We start from the raw sequence: 17,392 nt of genomic DNA, 5'->3' as shown, positions 1-17,392 counted from the left end.
ACCTGAACTGAACACACGAAACAAGCATGATTCACATTTATCTACTGACCAACACTGCCACACTGTGGCCACAACATTTTTCTAATCTACTTGTTGATGGACACGTGTCTCCAAGTTCATGCCACAACTACATCAGTAACATTTAAAAAACTGCAAAAAATAATTACTGATGATTGCATATAATCAGCTAAATAATTAATAGATCATTTCAATGTGAATGTAGCCTAAAAGTGGACACAAATCCAGATTTAGACAGAACTGAGAATAACACCAGTTTTAGAGTTTGTTAGACTGTTGTGTGAATGACAGAGGAAACAAAAAAGATAAGAGGATTCAGCAGGTAGTTTGCAGTGATGATGCCAATCAGTTCCTGATCCTCCCTCTCTCTCCTCCATCCTGTCAACACTGTACTAAACTGCACAGTACATGTGTCAAGTGAGACAAAATCTAAAAAAAAAACAACATAAAAAAACAACTTCCCCTCAAAATTTTACAAATTAAAATCAGTAACAATCTTATTCTGGAAACAGATTTAGATGTAGAAATTTGTTGTTGTTGTTGTTTTTTTTTTGTCTTCACTTTGGCATCAGGCACTGGATTTCCTTCTCTGTGGCCTTTAGGGAAACTGTGCAATGGCTGAGATTTTAATGAATGCTCTACTTTTCAATACCATGGAGCATAATGGAGCACATTTTATGGTTTCTATCCACTTATCAATCTCAACTATTTTGATTGAGAATATACATTGAGAGACAATACAATCACTTAAAAATGTTTTTTTTTTAATGTACATTATTTAATTAACTATATTTTATAATCAGAGTGATACAAAAAGCAGCTTAACAGAGTGGTTGCTAAGTTACAAAATTAATGAGTATTAGTTGGAGTGGTGATATTTAGGTAACTTGTGCTGAAATAGTCAATTGATTGATTGGTTTACCATTTTAATTGATTAGTTATTAGATTAATGTGAAACTTCATTGAGTTAAATGATGGCAATTGATTAGTCATATGTTGTGGTTGCAGTGTTCAGAGGTAATTTAAATGGATTTTTAGGCAGGTACGTGGCCACAATTGCCTTAAAAAACAATTGTAAGAATCCACTTTGGGCTCTAGAAAATCATTATTTAATAATAAAATCATTATTATAATTAAACCTAGTATAAGTAGAATTTTGTATATGTTTAGCTAAAAAAAATAGTATATTAAAGAGATTTTGGGATTAATCAATAATGAAAATAGTTGTTGATTGCAAATGTAAGATTATGTGTATACAACTCACAATTATTAGATCAAATCTGTGTATACTTATATACAATCTTATCAAAAACACTTTACACTTTTCGTATGAAGGCGATGCCTCTTTACTTCCGATCTCGTCGTGTCTCTCCAGCTGCTGTTTTGACGCAGCTCGGAAAAAGTCACCGCGCACCGCCCCTGCCGCTCCAGCTGTTCGCACCGCTGTCCGCCTGCTGTTTCCCCGCTGCTCGCTGCTGCTGCTGCCGCTGCCGCCGCCTGCCCTCATTTCCAATGCAGCAGCGACCATGACAGGCATCGCCGCTGCTTCTTTCTTTTCCAACGCTTGCAGGTTCGGGGGCTGCGGACTTCACTTCGACACTCTGGCCGAGCTCATCGTGCATATCGAGGATAACCACATCGGTAAGAGCCGACAAGTAGTGAGCGCCGCAGGCTGCAATGGCCGAGGTTTGCAGCTAGCAGAAGTGGCTAAGTTAGCGAGCTAGCAAGTTACTTCCTGCGTCCTGACAACCCTGTTGCTAGGTGTGGTGGCTGTTCATGTTTCTGTGTAGACACTGCAGTTCCTGTTCAACACCCGTGGATCTGTATAAACGGTGTATCTCTGTTTAGGTCGCTGCAACACCAGCCCTGAAACACCCGACAGGAAGACTGTTTCTTTACGCCCCGTCGGGTCGCCCGTGCAACATTATTGCAGCGCGAGGCCCGCGCGCTGAGCTGCCCTGAAGCGTCGCGAGTTAACTTGTGGTCAACATGAGCCAGTGAAGATACACTGATTATTATGTGCTTGCTTCCATCCACTTGACAACATACTGTAGACTAGTTAGATTATACTACTTACTGGAAGCAAGTATTCACTTTTAAAAGCAAATAACTGTTATGTTATGTTTTATTTATCACTTAAGAAGTGTTAGTTTCCACCAGGGATCTGACACTGCTTGGATGCAACCAAACACTCTACTTGCATGATGTAGTTTATCCTGTTCAGCTATTGCAACTTTTTAATGGTAGAACAGACTATTTTGTTTTGGTAGTAGATGGAAAGATAGATAGATAGACTACTTTATTTATCCCCAAAGGGAAATGTCAGTGTTACAGCAGCTATCATATAGATGACAAAAAATCCATGTAGCTTACAAAAACACAGGTAAAAGTTCTATACTGAATAAGCAAGAGAATAAGTAGCATAAAAGTACTCTTTTAAGAATAGAACTTTAAGGTGCAAATTAAATGTAAAATGTACATTGTGCATTGCCACTCAGTGGAGGAGTCTCCCTCCCGGCACAGAGGGGAACCACTGTAGATAACTGTTGCGTTGGGCAGGAATGACCTCCTGTGTTGGTTCTTATTGCAGTGGAGCTGAAGGAACCTCCGATTGAAGACATTGTTGTCTGACCAGAAGGTTGTGTAGGGGGTGTGTAGTGTTGTCCATTATGTTGATAGTTACATAGTGGTATCTGCATAAACAGTGTACTATATGCGTGCAATTATTTAGTAGCCAGTTGTTGAATTTGCATTTTTATAATCATTTGAAAGTAAGAGTATGTTACCCAACACAAGTGTGAAATTGCAACACAATAGTTACACATGTAATTGCATTATTACAGGCGTGTCTGACAAACTTGTTACAGCTGCAGTTGTCATAAGACTTACAAAATCCACGGTGTCTGTTTCACAGCTGTTATGGAAAAATATCAGATATTGGTGTTGGCTTTAAAAAACACATTGATTCATCCCTAATTGTTTGCAAGCATGGGTTGTTCAGCAGCAGTGGGCTCTTTGGTGTGTCAATTAAATATGCACTCTTGTGTTATAGGCCAGACTTATGATGTCATCAGTGTTGATCACCAATCTACTATATACGTGTGCCATTATTTTATAACTTCATTGAAACAATTGCTTCTATAATGCACAATTTAAAATTGTTGCAACACTTAAAAAGAAGTTCTTGTTCACTGGTAGGCCATCCCAAAATATATCTGAAAATCTGGAAAAAAGTACAACCTGTAAAGACAGACATGTGTTACTAGTTGGAATAAATACCTCTGGAGCAGGTCACTGTAGACTGTGTTGCTCAATGGTGTAACTGGTGACTCTCATATGACAACATGGTGCAGGTGCAACATGGTCATACAAATGATTAAAATGTATTATATTTATATCTAAATGTATTTATATGGTATTAAATCCCACATGAAAGTTGGTCTTCCTTCACTAGTTCATATGCTAAAGCAAGACACTAACAGTCTTCTTGACAACAAACAGTGCCACCCCTTGTTTTTGTTAGGCTAAACAAGAACATTAACTACCAGTGGGTGATGACTAGGCAGTCATGATGGATGGACATAAAAACTTTGTCTGAGTTGTTTTATCATAAAACTTTCTGAGAAGCTGTGAACGGGTGTGTGTAAAAGGTTTATGCTGATCTAATAATCCACCTCTGTGTGAAAGTGAAAAGTGGAAAAGTATTTCTAGCTATATCTGGAAAATAATGTATCATGTTTTTATTTACTTCAGTGATACATGAAAATTAAATAGTATTGAGTTTATATAAGAACTTCGTGTTTGTGTGTCTAGTGCCACATTGCCAATGTATTTAGCTCCCTAGAATCACTTGTTATAAAATAGACACATAATTAAAACAGAAAATCAATATACAGAAATATATTTATTATCATTGTATTGTCTGTTTCAATCCTCCATACTATATTGCTTTATCCCTGTATTTAATAAAGCTTAACAAAAAGTCAGTCAGAAACTACAACTTTAGTCTTGCAGAGATGTTTAGCTCCAAGTGCTTGAAGTTTTTATGTCTTTTAACTAAGCTTATAGTCTAGAAAGTGAATTCCCCTCCTCACAGTTTGACACTGAGTTAGTTCCTGCATCTGTTACCCAATCTAATATTTCAGACACTTATTATTGAAGCTGACAAGGCCCAGCTGTCTCTGTTGTTCTTGTTTGTTGCTTGACTGGCTTTAATATCCTCTGCCCTCTGATTGTGTGCTGTGCATGTGTCCGAGGTGTTAGCTGTAGAAAAAAATGCTTCCAAATGACTTATTGGGGTATAATGAGGCAATTAGTTGGCTGAGAGTGGAAAAACTTTGCTGCCCCCCTCCTTTGTCCGCTGGCCTGTGCCCACTCTGAGAAGTGCGAAATCTTGCGCGTTGTGCCAAGTGCCTGTGAAGCATAATTACAGACAGAGTGCTTGATTTGGCCTGTCTTCCTCCTCATCTGGTGGCCTGCTGCTTAAAGCACGTTCTCCTTTATAATTAGGCGCCTGGAAAACAAGCAAACATTCTTGTGCCTGTTTTCCCCAGCCGGCCTGCTGGTCAGGTCTGTGAACAAGAGGTGGCGCTGCTCTGCTGTTGGTAAAGGGAGCCGGCCTGCACTATAAGACCAAAGCTCACTTCCCAGTCACATTTAACAGCACAGTGTATTGTAGTGTTTCATAGTTAGTTCTTATACTTGAATACGGTATATTGTATTTTTAAACATTACTGTACTTTTAGGAGGGTATTGGAAGAAACTCCAAGATTTTATTGGTTGCAGTTCATGATGACCAGCTTCATCTTTCATTTAAAATGCTCATTAACACAGACAGCAATGTGTAGTAACAGTTATTTGTTTTTCTGAAAGCTAAGATTGAACCTGATATCAAATAAAATCCGGTTACAGATCAATTTCCAACCCTTAACATTTATGATTCAAAAATTTTATAATGAATCAGCTATTTTTCATCCTCTTACATCCCAGCATCGTGACAGCCAACTTAAGGTGATGATATGAGTGTTGGGTGGTCCACTTAGACCTTTGTCAACAAATTCAGCAAAGTTTAAGAGAGCACATGCTAATGAGCCCCAGAAAACAACAGCGGAACCAGAGGAAAATTTTAACACTGAGCCTAAGTTGTGTTGTAAAGATTGAAAGATCTCCTCAATGGTCTGGTGTTCTTGTGTGGTATGAAAAACTGCACACACTAAGCCAATGAAATGTTTACTTTGTCACTGAGCGACCAGGCCTCCATAGACCAGAAGCAAATAGCGACTGTGTTATTTAGACCTGTGCATGTGTGTACTACCGGGGCCTGGCATAACGATGGCCTGAAGTGTCCAGACTCGGTAACAATGGGTCTGTTTGTTGCCAATCCTCACTGGAGGCTCATTTAGGAGATTTTGGTATGCACCCCCAAAAACTGCGCGGAAGTAATAAATTTGAAAAGCAGTAACTAGTTCCCTGATCTGTGCACCTGGTGGGCCTAATTACATTTCCCCATCCCCCGACACCGCTGCTCCTGTTCCTGTGCAGTGACTGCGAGATGAGGGGCTGCTGTACTCGATAAAACATTCCTCATAGGAGATAATAATGTACTACCAATGTTGACATTACACATCATTGGGGTGTAGTTTGATGCAGATCAAATGTGCCAGTTTTGTCCTCTTTTAAAAAAGTTCTTTTAAGAGTTTAGTTATTACTTTATAGGACCAGTATGTAAGATTTAGTGGCATCTAGCGGAACGGACTTGGCAGAAATGGAATATAATATTCATAAGTATGTTTTAATCAGTATATAATCCCATGAAAATAAGAATCGTGCTTTCATTACCTTAGAATGAGCCCTTTATATGTACATGGGGAGTGGATCCCACTGGCTCTAGAGAGGACTTTTTGCGTTTTTCGCAAGTTTCGCAGCTACTGTAGGTTCTCCTGCACGTTTGGAGGGGGAAGGGAAGGGAAGTGTATTCATTTGGTTGCAATCTACAACTTCACCACTAGATGCCACTAAATCTTACATACCTGTCCTTTAAAGGATGATGTTGCTAATCATCAGATATTTTCCAGTCATTTCCAATTCTGCTGGTTTGAGGTTTCCTCTCTTACTACAGCTGCACATATAAAGTAGTATTTTTTCTTTTTGAATTGTTTCACATATTATATCTTCATTTAAAAGCCTAATGTATTAAACACCCCCACCTTTAGATATTTGATTTTTGAAATTTTAAAAAATAGTCTTTTTTTTTTTTTTACAAAAACATTTTTAATAAAGATAACTTAAATGTATTTTTTTTAAGTATTGTGACTAAAATATTTACATTGTACAGTTAATGAACTTGCCAGTGCTCTTTGCTGGACAAACTATTGGATAGTGATGCTGTTCCTAAATTACCTCAAATATATCTTTGGCATTTCTGTACTGTTATTTATCGGCCGAAATAAACACAGATACCAATATTTCTGCAATAAGCTATTGTCTTTCAATATAATTAGCTGATTTATTGCCTATTTATTGGTCCAATTCTATTTGTGAATAAGTGTGGCCCTGACTTACAGATCTGATCATATAACTACTTCTAATAATAATTGTTTGTGTCACTGGGCTTTTCCAGCCTTCCAGAAATTCACACTGAGTACCTGTAATTTAAACATAAACCAAATACTGTATTGGTATTGTACAAATACTAATATTGGCCAAATTTAAAGATGTTGAATTCTGGCACAAAGTGCTGGATATCACCAATGTCAGCTTAAAAAGAATGGCAGACTTGTTTAAAAATCACTTAAACCTTAGCACCATATGTATACAATGAGCAGCTATGAATGTGTGTGTTTTATACATGTTCCCATGTGTTTATCTGTGTGTTTGTACAAACGTGTGTATGAATTAATGCATGTGTATATGTTTAAATCGCTGCCTGTACTAAACATATTTTTTGATGGATCATGTTTTGTTTTGTTTTTTATCAACCTGCAAAGACAGCTTACACATGGAGCTTGACTCCTTTTCATTTCCTCCTTAGAGGTCACATCGTAATGAATTACCTGTGCCACCACTCCTGGTAATGTCCCCTGCGGCTCAGAGCCACCATAAACATGTCACCATAATGCTCGCCACTCTGCTCTACCCCACAGCGCATTTGGCCGTGAGGGTGGATGGGAGAGCCAGACTATGGTGGAAATGAGAGAGGGAGCTGTGCGTCTGGGGCGTGTGTGTGTGTGTGTGTGTGTGTGTGAGGGTCGTGGAGGGCGTTATGAGAGGGCAGGAGGCGTCACTTCCCCCGTTGCCTTAGGAAGGTTTGTTGTGTGATCGTCCCTTGGTTTCCTGTTGCAGGTCGTCATAGGGGCCCTAATGAGAACATGTTATTGCATCATGTATGTTTTCTGTGCTTGTGTAACATATGCCTCCATTATAAACTGTGAGGCTAAAATAGTCCCCTGTTACACTCGCACACTACAGCCACTCACTCAGCCAGCATAAGCTCCCGTAGACACGTTTCACACATAGACACTAATGATAGTCATTGCTTCATATGTGCTTAAGACATCACTGAAAATCAGAAAATTAGTAGCATTGTTATATACAGAACATATTAGATGTATTACACTACATCTGTTCTGCTTGTCCACACCTGACTTTGCACCATGTATGTAAACAATCACCTAGGCGTATAGGAAGTGACTGTTTGCCTCTGAAACAAGGGACAGTAAATAAAGACCCTTTTTTTTCCCCAGAAGGTTTCTGATATTTGGCCACCAAGGTAGACCACCTGTGAAGTTTGATTAGAGGGGTTCCCATCTCTACTTGGGGCGCCTTCACCCTGATCCTTGACTGCTGGTGGCCCCAAAAGAATAGCAGAGGCTGCGGGGAACCGGCCCCTGCAGGCCTCCTTCTCCCTAGTCCCCACCTGAGGTGTGTGTGATTTACAGTGTGTTGGAACAGATTGATCCACTGCTGTTTAAGCGGTCCATGAGCAGGCTGCCATTCCACTCCTGGAGGCTCATTAGGGATCTTAGGAGGGATTTTCTTATGCACTCACGCACACACATACCAACACACAGCACTCAAAATAGTCTCTGCACTACCTCTGGCTTTTGGCAGGGGAATATTGCCGCTATGAACGTGTCTTTCCTACTCTGTTTCCATGACTTTGGCTGGAGAATAGAGAGAGGTGTGCTATCCTTCTCACAGGGGATAAATCCACTGTTAATGAAACACTTGCTTACGATTGAGGCCTTAAGAGAAACCTTCTGAGTCTCTAGGCGCTGAGATTTGAGCTGTTCTTAGAGCTTACCTGCCAGTGTCATAAAACTTTGCCACTTTTTTAGCGTCAACCAAGCGGCTTGGCTTCAGGCACTGAGTGGATGATGCCCTGTGTCTTGTCAAACCCATGTCTACTTAAAGGAAGGCTGACATTGGTTTGTTGTCATAGATTACTGTTAGACCTTTAAAATGTGTGCTTTCTCATGTACACTTCAATGTGGCTTGCTTTGAGTTTAACTGGTCAACATCACCTTTCGCCTCCGTCATGACAGAATTAAGCCAGTAGTGTACAGAGTGCAGTCTGCTGTGTGTTTCCTTTATGGATGGTTATGTGTGTACGTGTGAGTTTGTACTTTCAATCTACACCACGTTGGTATCTTTCAAACAGTTAAAAAGTGATTTGCTCCACCCAAAGAGAAGTTAAATGAATGAAAAACAGCTTAGAGAGACCAATTTTGTGTGATAACAGACTGAATTGTAAGAATACACAATATATCCTCAAATATCCAATGTGTAACTTATGTCTTGATTACACCCATATGAATTTCTTCAATATTGGTGCCGGTACCTGAGCAAACTACTACTTTTTTGGACACCTTATTTTACAAAAATATTAGCATGTTTTTCTACTAAATCTTTTTTCTTTCCATTTCATTTTCATTTTTACTTCTCAATTCAAGAACTTTACTCAACAAAAAAAAAGTTTAAAATGAGCTGTTTCCTGATTTAGCTCAGAAATCTCTGATCAAAGCATCAAAACATAAGTAAACATGACTATGACAAGGTATTTTATGCCAACTTTCAATACTTGACAGTTATTGATAATCGACGGTACAGACAAATTTCATTTGGTGCTCAGAAAGTATTGATGTTTGATAACCAACCCTAGTCATGTCCCTGCAGACATAACTAGGTGATTTGAAGTCAAGTTTCTGTTTCCACTGTATTCATCTTGATCAACACCATAATCTAATTAGTTGTTGGTACATTGTCTTTGTCCAACAAGTCTATTTTTAGGTTTTTTTGTTCCAGACAAACAAACCAACAGGAGTAAAAGCCCAACACCGCTTGTGGAAGTAATAATTGTGTATGACTCAGGGTTTTATTACAAGCTCACAAAGGTGTTGCATGCACTTTTTCCATGTGTTTTGTCATTGCCTTAGTAGTTTTTATATTGCATCAACCAGGAGTGGACTCATGTTCACTGCTCACCGAATATACAGGTTTTGTTTTGGCTGCACTTTAGTTATTGGTCGTTGCATAATTTATAATCTAATGCCACAAACAGCCTTAGGTGTAATGGCTGTCTATAAATGAGCTTGTGGATGGAAACTAGCAATATTTTTAACCACATGGGGGTAGCCGTCTTTCACAGCTCTGTCAGAGGCAGACAGGGAGGCTCAGCTGGTAAGTGGTAGACAATGTTGTTTTATGGGGCATCTCTCTTCTCCCACATGGATGGCAGTGGGAAGAGCGTTTGAAGTCAGGCCCGCCTCACCTCAGGGTGTGGGGATTGGCGATTGTTGTACATTTAGCACCACTGAACAAGATGAATGTCTGGAGCGCAGCATGAAAAAACACAGTATGTGTCATGTATGAGAAATGTGGTGTTTGCAGAGCAGTTTTTCAAAAATGCAATGTGTTACTTTCTTGTTATTTATTTATTATATTTATTATTTTAAAAACAAGTGTTACAAACAGGGAAGTAGCCTAATCATACAGCAAAGAGTGCAAAGGCAATGAATTCAACTTAAAGGTGCAGTGTGTAGAATTTGGTGGCAGAACGGACTTGGCAGAAATGGAATATAATATTCATAAGTATGTTTTAATTAGTGTATAATCACCTGAAAATAAGAATCGTTGTGTTTTCGTTACCTTAGAATGAGCCCTTTATATCTACATAGGGAGCAGGTCCTCTTCCATGGAGCCCACCATGTTACACGGCCATGTATCTACAGTAGCCCAGAACGGACAAACCAAACACTGGCTCTAGAGAGGGCCTTTCACATTTCCGTGAGTTTCGCGGCCACTGTAGATTCTCCTGCATGCTTGGAAGGGGGAAATGATTCAGTTTGTTGCAATCTGCAACCTCACTGTTAGATGCCACTAAATCCTACACACTGCATCTTTAACCTTACTTAAGTTCAGTAACCAGTGTCAGTGTGAAGATTGCGGAGGTTCTCCAGCAGCCCTTTACTCCACAGTGACTTCAGTCTAGACAGTGGTGCATGACATCATGTTTGAACTAATTGAAGTGCATATTGCACAATATCCTGCCTTTTTGATTACTTTCACCAAGTAATTTTTATTAGCCTTTATTCAACTATTTGGCATGCATGCTGTTTCACAGCACAACTCATCACATTCATGAACATTCATACCTGGGACTCACCCAGTTTTACTACAGTCTGCTACTGTTTGCCACCAAGCAGCTCAGCTGAAGCAGATGGGGGATAAGTGCACTGCTCAGGGACATACTGATGTAAGTTTTTAAAGTAGGAGAGTGCGAAATGTCATTATAATGTGTCCAGCCTTCTTCATCAAGACTTAAAAATAGAAGTACAAGAAACGATACCATTTTTGTACTGACAACCAGATGTGGACCTGTTTTATCTACCACTAAGGTACATAAAGGTGCAAAAGTAGCCTCTGATAGTATAAGGCACAAATTTGTATCAATTCAGCAAAAATTAAAGGTACAGTGGCAATCTTCAACTGAAGCATATCATAATCCAGTGCAAGAGGTTTGAATTATTTTTTCTCAAGTTTAAAGTAAGGAGTATTACTGGTGTCTGTTTACTGAAAACCTACCTGAAAAGTTTGTATTGATCAGTGTGTTTCATTGTCTCTAACCCAGTTTTAATATTTAAATAATAAAATTCCCATCAAAATGAATAAACCCTCCTGAGGAAGCACCACCGTTCCTTTCCTCTGTGCCTGAGGGGTCCTGGGAAAGCTGCCAACACCAGTGCAGGTGTTTCTTTGAAAACAAGAAGAGTAGAGTTTGTGGGTGGGAAGCTGGTGAGGGATCATGTCAAATTTTTATTTATATATCCCAATATCACAAATCACAAATGTGCCTCAAGGAGCTCAAGGGTCTGACATGTCTTTGTCACTGCATTACTAACTTCTGGTTTGTCGGAGAAAGATGGGATCTGGGACAAAGAATGCTAGAAAAAGAAAACTGAGCACACTGATGTTCTCGATATTTAGTAATGTCTTTATTCTGTTCTAATGGTAGAGCATTGTACAACTGTTTATACGCATAGTATGTGTCTAACTCTTCCACTCCTTTGTCTCCCTCATCTGCTCAGACACAGACCCCCGTCTGCTGGAGAAGCAGGAGCAGCAGCAGCCTACATATGTTGCCCTCAGCTACATCAACAGGTAAAGAAATGTACTGTAACATATCATCAAAGCAAGAAAACAGCACATTTCGCTCTTATTTAAATCTATGTCATAAATTCATTTAAATAATTATGGCATTAACGTTATTAGTCTTTGGGCCTGTAAAGATTTATACAAAAGTGCTCTACATCAGTGAGTATAACCACTGTGCCCTATAATGTGTTTGCTTGTATGAGGCTCCACCAGCGATTTTAGATGTCATCTGGTGGATTGCTTAGATGAATTGCCTCTGTATTTGGTAGTTGGGTTTTTTTTATTGCACTGGGTGCATCCCAGTCGTCTTTGATATGGTGATTTGACTAGTAGTTTTAAAAGCCTTATGCAACAAGCCAGTATACAAGAAGGTCTGCCGCTGTCTCCCTGCCTTCATAAACACGTCTTGATGTGGTTATCGCTTAATTTGTTAATTCCACTTCTGCTTTAACAATGTCTATGTTAACATTTAATTTTTATGATATGCATTTACCAAAGACTTTGCTATCCATCATAAACCCTCGTGTAAGTTTTTTTTGATGGGAATGGAATGATTGTTTTTTTTTCAAGCATGTGTTTTTTAATAGTAAATTTTCAATAGGAGAATTTTTGCAACATCAAGACAGTGTGATGTGTCAAATCTATGACAGACCCCGCTTTTCATTTAAAGTTTTCAAATCCTGACCAGCTTCATATCCCACACTGCAGGTTCATGACAGATGCTGCACGGCGAGAGCACGAGACTCTGAAGAAGAAGGTGCAGCCCAAATTGTCTCTGTCTCTGACAGGCAATCTGTCTCGCAGCAGTGTTTCCACTCCGCCTCGCCATACCAGTGGAAACCTCACCCCTCCAGTTACCCCACCCATCACCCCTTCCTCTTCCTTCCGTAGCAGCACGCCCACAGGTAACCATTCTCGACACACTCACCACGCATTTCGTGGCAGTGGAATACACACTCAGCAAAGGTCAGCAACAGAGTGGTGTCACTCTGAGAGTGTAAGGAGACTGACTTTCCAGTCTGGAGGTTCATTTCCAAGACACCATAAGAGCAAACATCCACACTGCTGAAGGAAATATGAATCCCAGACAGCTCATCTAGTGTCCTGACTGTCTTAAAGTATGAAGGCAGAAGCAAAGAGTGATTGTCCTCTTCAGGGATCAAGTAAGAATCACATAAAAATGTCCTGAATGTACTGAAAAAGCGTATATAGCATGAAACAGGTGGCTCATTCACTGTAGATGGTGAAAAAAGCACTGGTCTTAGCTGTAACAGCTGAAATGAATGTTGCATTTGGCAAATTTTCACCCCTTTACTCATTATATTTTCAGATCTAAGGGCTTAAAATCCATGTATTTTACTGACTGAAATGAAATGATATTATTGTGTATTGTCTGTAAACAGCTCTTCATCTTCCTGATACTGATCCTTGTACCGAATTGTGTGATATTTCATTGTTAAATTGTAGGTAACATTTCACAGATATTGTGCATTTCTTTGTTGATGTGAAAGTCAATACATGTCTTAATGTTTGCTACTATGAGGAACTGCAAATGAATGCTGGGCTTGAGGAAACATATTTCTAACACAGCTCAAATCCAAGCTACAGGGAATCAGGGTCTGTTCTCATAGTCCAGCTAATTTGTCTACATTATATAATAAGTTTTTTTTGTTGCTTCCTTGGAATATTTTAATGTCATGCCCTTGTTTTGTAAAGTATGCAGTTTTTTAATGTTCTGTCATGTTTTAGCTCTTGTGGTTTTGTAGCTACTCTTCCGGCATAACATCTTTAATTAAGTGATGACACAGCAGCAGCTGATTGACCCCAAGACCTCAATAAAATGAATAAATTCTTTCCCAGGATTGGCATATTTCAGTTTTTCCCAAAACTTGGGCACCATAACATACGTAAAATGGAGTTCATGGGAACACTGCCCCGAAACACATGTTGAGAAAGGTTCACGCTTGTCATCCTCAAAACCCAAAGGACAGGATCTCCTTGCCAAAGATTAGTCATGAAATGTGCGTAAATCAGAGCTTCTTGGAGACTGGTGGGTAGGATTGCATCCCTGGTGGTCATGCCCTGAGACTGAGTCATTTACCATTTGTCTGTCTTTCAACCTCCCACAGGTAGTGAGTGTGATGAAGAGGAGGTAGACTTTGAGGAGTCAGACAGTGATGAGTCGTGGACCACAGAGAGCGCCATCAGCTCTGAGTCCATCCTCAGCTCCATGTGCATGAACGGAGGAGACGAGAAGCCATTTGCCTGTCCCGTCCCAGGCTGTAAAAAGAGATACAAGGTTAGTTTAACTCGACATTTCCTATTAGATTAATTACTGCAGTGGTTCTCAAAATGGGGTCCAGGGACCCCCAGGGGCCCTTAAAGGGGTTTTAGGGAGTCCCCAAGTTTGAGAATCACTTTGTTTAAACATAATGTAACTGTGAGATACTTTCACCATGTCCACCGAGACAGAATGAATACTTGATACATTTGCAATGAACAAAGTGAGACATGTAATTTTATCTGCTCACAGAAATAAGGATGTAAAATCAAAATAGTAGAAGATATCCTGTGGTTGACAATGGAAAATTGGTTCTTAGTTGAGCATTACAGCATGTCAACATAAATGCATACATCTAGTCCACTTCAATAATGCGGGGTTTTACTGGATTTTCCATTCACATCTGGTGTGTGTGGTTTGGGATAAATTATGTGCAGCCTGAGAAAATTGCATTGCTGACGTGAATGACAGGGTTATAGGCGATGACTTAGTCTGAGGCAGCAGCAGCACTAGGCATCTGTTCAGTGGCAGAACTAGATTGTAACTAGAGCACATTTTATTTCTCCTTTCCTCAGAATTATGTTGAATGAGGTCCTCTTTTTATTCTGAAGTTATGTACGAGATACACTACATGGCCAAATGTACAGTATATGGACACCCCAATCAACATACTCTATCTTAAAATGAAAGTTCACAGTTTTTCAAGTCTGTCCTAAAACATGAGTCAGGTGACCAAATCAACATTGACACATGTAATTCTTGCTGTAATCCTCCTGTTCATACACACCATTAAGAGATCCCTTCATAATGAACTTTGAATGTAAGTGATGGGGGACAAAATGAAAAAGTGTATTTAAAAGTTTATTTGAAGCTAATATGCAGTCAAATGAGTCAAATCAAGTCAACTCTTTCAGTTACAGTCATTTTAGTGCTCTCTTTTGTTACAATCCTTCCACTGCAGCTAAACTGGAAAACAGGGATTTTTTTTTTACTAAAAAGACTGTAACTGTGGAAGATATTCACTTTATTTGACTAATTCAGACAGCTGAAGCCTCATATTATCTTCAGAATACATTTTCGCTCAAAACAAGAACTGTGGATTTTGTCTCCCATTACTTACATTATAAACATATTAGGAGGGGATCTTCTAATGGCCAGTATAAACAGGAGGAATTATTACAGTGAGCAAAACATGTTTTGATGTTCATTTAGGCACCTGACTGTTGTTTTAGGACAGACTTGAAAATCCTTTAAAGCTACAGCAAGCAGTACACTGGATAGTGTGCTTTCAAATCCTTTGTTGAGATCTCAGGGAATTCATGAAACAACAAGACAATGCCCCTGGGCACAAAGCAAGGTCTGTTGAGTTTGGTGTGGAAGAACTTGACTTGACCCATATACAGTGTATGACTCAACCGCATCAAACACTTGTAGGATGAATTGGAACACCAGCTGTGAGCCAGATCTTATCTTAGTTGTGGGAAATTCAGCCAATGCTACTACGATAAAAACAACTGAAAACCTGCCCAGAGTACTGCACACTTATTCAAACTTTCTGCTTCATTACAGAATGTGAACGGGATCAAGTATCATGCCAAGAATGGCCACCGAACCCAAATAAGGGTGCGCAAACCCTTCAAGTGCCGGTGTGGGAAGAGCTACAAAACATCTCAGGGTCTCCGCCACCACACCATCAACTTCCACCCACCCATCTCTACTGACATCATCCGCAAGATGCAGCAGTAGAGATGGAGTGAGCAACCAGCACTCTCCTTTAGGACATTCCCCAATCATCTGAACTCCACCGTCACCAGCAAAGGCTGTTTCTTCTCCCACATTGTTCCTTTCATCTTCCAACCCCTGTCCTTCTCTTTCTCTTTCTCTTATCCCACTATGCTATGACACTATTTTTTCATATTTTGCATGTTATAAATGTTTTATTATTCGTGCTTAATTTTTATTCAGAATTTTAAATCTTTATTATGTAGTTCACAGTTTTGTATTTTGCACATTCAAGCTATCATATCTATTTGAATTTATTTTTTGACACATGGTGCTCGTTGGTGATGACAGCATGTCGTAGAGTAGAGAATGGTCCACACCAAGGTAGCCTAGCATGTAGGACGTCCTGCTTTAAAGGCAGTGTGAAGTCAGACGAAACTGAGGAAAGATTTGGATGTTTTATTTGAGGATGGAGGCACCGTTACCATGGCTGTAATACAATGTCTCATTTAAGTGCTTAAATGCGACAGAGGCAAACAAACAAACAAAAAAAAAGTGTGTTACATCAGAAATCCAACCTGAAACAATATGTACATGTTTGATTCTTAATCAGATTTAATGTTAATAATCAGTTTTTGGAATTTTCCTTTCATATCACAAATATTCCAAACCTTTTTTTTTCTCATTTGTTTTACTGCAAACACGTGTGTGTGAGCACCAAAGGATGATCTCAGGTGATGTTTGCAAGCATTTTCAGCACCACAATCCTGCCCAAGTGTTCTGACCCAAGGATCATGGGAACTCAGGGTTCCTAATGCTCCCGGTCACTTTCCTGAAGACTTAAGCAGTTCTCCTTGCTACTTTACAAGTGAGGAATTGAAGCACTTTTTGTAACAAGTTGCCAACAAATAAACATTTTAGTCAATATCTCGTTTCCGGTGTATGTACAGTAGCTGCCGAAACGAGGCAAAAGGCCTTCAGAGCAGAAAGTTTGCAAGTTCTACATTGCACCAAGGGAAGATGTACACCAAACCTCCAGTGTTTCCAGTATTGTTATATTTCTGTATGTAGTTGCCTTGAATTGTAAACCATTCCAATCAGTACAGATCTTTCTATGGCTTTATTTTGACAAGTGCAGACAAAGTCAGCCGAATACAGACATTATTCCCCGGGTCATGTGAATCTATGTGGTTGTCCTTGTCATGGATAAAAGAAAAAAGGGGGCTTGTAAGCATTCTCACAGTCGTGCTGTTAGGCTGTAAGAGACACACTTCGGCTCCTGCTGTGCCATAACAATGTAATGTCAGTTGAGCAAACGTTGAATCATTAATAATGAACCGCAGAATCTCAAGTTGCCACCAGACAGCTGATTTATCAACAGTGAGCCATTAAATAACATCTTCACTGCATGGATGTTAGTGTTAAGGAACTACAAACCAATTGAGAATTGTGACAGTATTGTACTGCCAGTATGGAGGTGAAGTCTTTGATATAGTGTACAGTGAATGTATTGTTATGTGTTAAGTGCATTAAATTATATTTTCATATGTTTCTGGAAATAAAAAAAGAATCAAACAATACTTTAATGTGTATGAGGTAGAGGCAAAACCAGAGGTTGTTTGGAGAAACTCATGGTGATGTACTGTATTTCTTCAAAAAAGCTGCTTCATGTAAACTTTTGTTACATTTAGAATAAAAGTTCCTCTGATGTGTGCCTAA

General features: G+C 39.4%; 2 protein-coding genes across 3 annotated transcripts in view; one reads left to right on the top strand and one right to left on the bottom strand.

Annotated features, from left to right (window-relative positions):
- creb5b (cAMP responsive element binding protein 5b) overlaps nt 1-1,469 on the bottom strand; it is a 45,225-nt gene extending 43,756 nt beyond the window's left edge. The window contains exon 1 of one of the 2 annotated variants that reach the window (XM_067601743.1): nt 1,339-1,469. The gene's annotated coding sequence lies outside the window, so the exon portion shown is untranslated. The remainder of the gene's footprint in view (nt 1-1,338) is intronic. The other variant, XM_067601744.1, reaches the window with a different exon arrangement.
- jazf1b (JAZF zinc finger 1b) lies at nt 1,413-17,387 on the top strand. Its single transcript, XM_067601747.1, has 5 exons — nt 1,413-1,659; nt 11,604-11,676; nt 12,379-12,575; nt 13,800-13,969; nt 15,521-17,387. Exons 1-5 carry the CDS (start codon nt 1,545-1,547, stop codon nt 15,695-15,697), a joined length of 732 nt encoding a protein of 243 aa, XP_067457848.1. The 5' UTR covers nt 1,413-1,544; the 3' UTR covers nt 15,698-17,387.
- The last annotated feature ends 5 nt before the right edge of the window (nt 17,388-17,392 follow it).

Source organism: Thunnus thynnus, chromosome 10 (assembly GCF_963924715.1).
Source record: "Thunnus thynnus chromosome 10, fThuThy2.1, whole genome shotgun sequence".
Lineage (NCBI taxonomy): Eukaryota > Metazoa > Chordata > Actinopteri > Scombriformes > Scombridae > Thunnus > Thunnus thynnus.
This window is presented reverse-complemented; position numbering and strand designations above follow the sequence as displayed.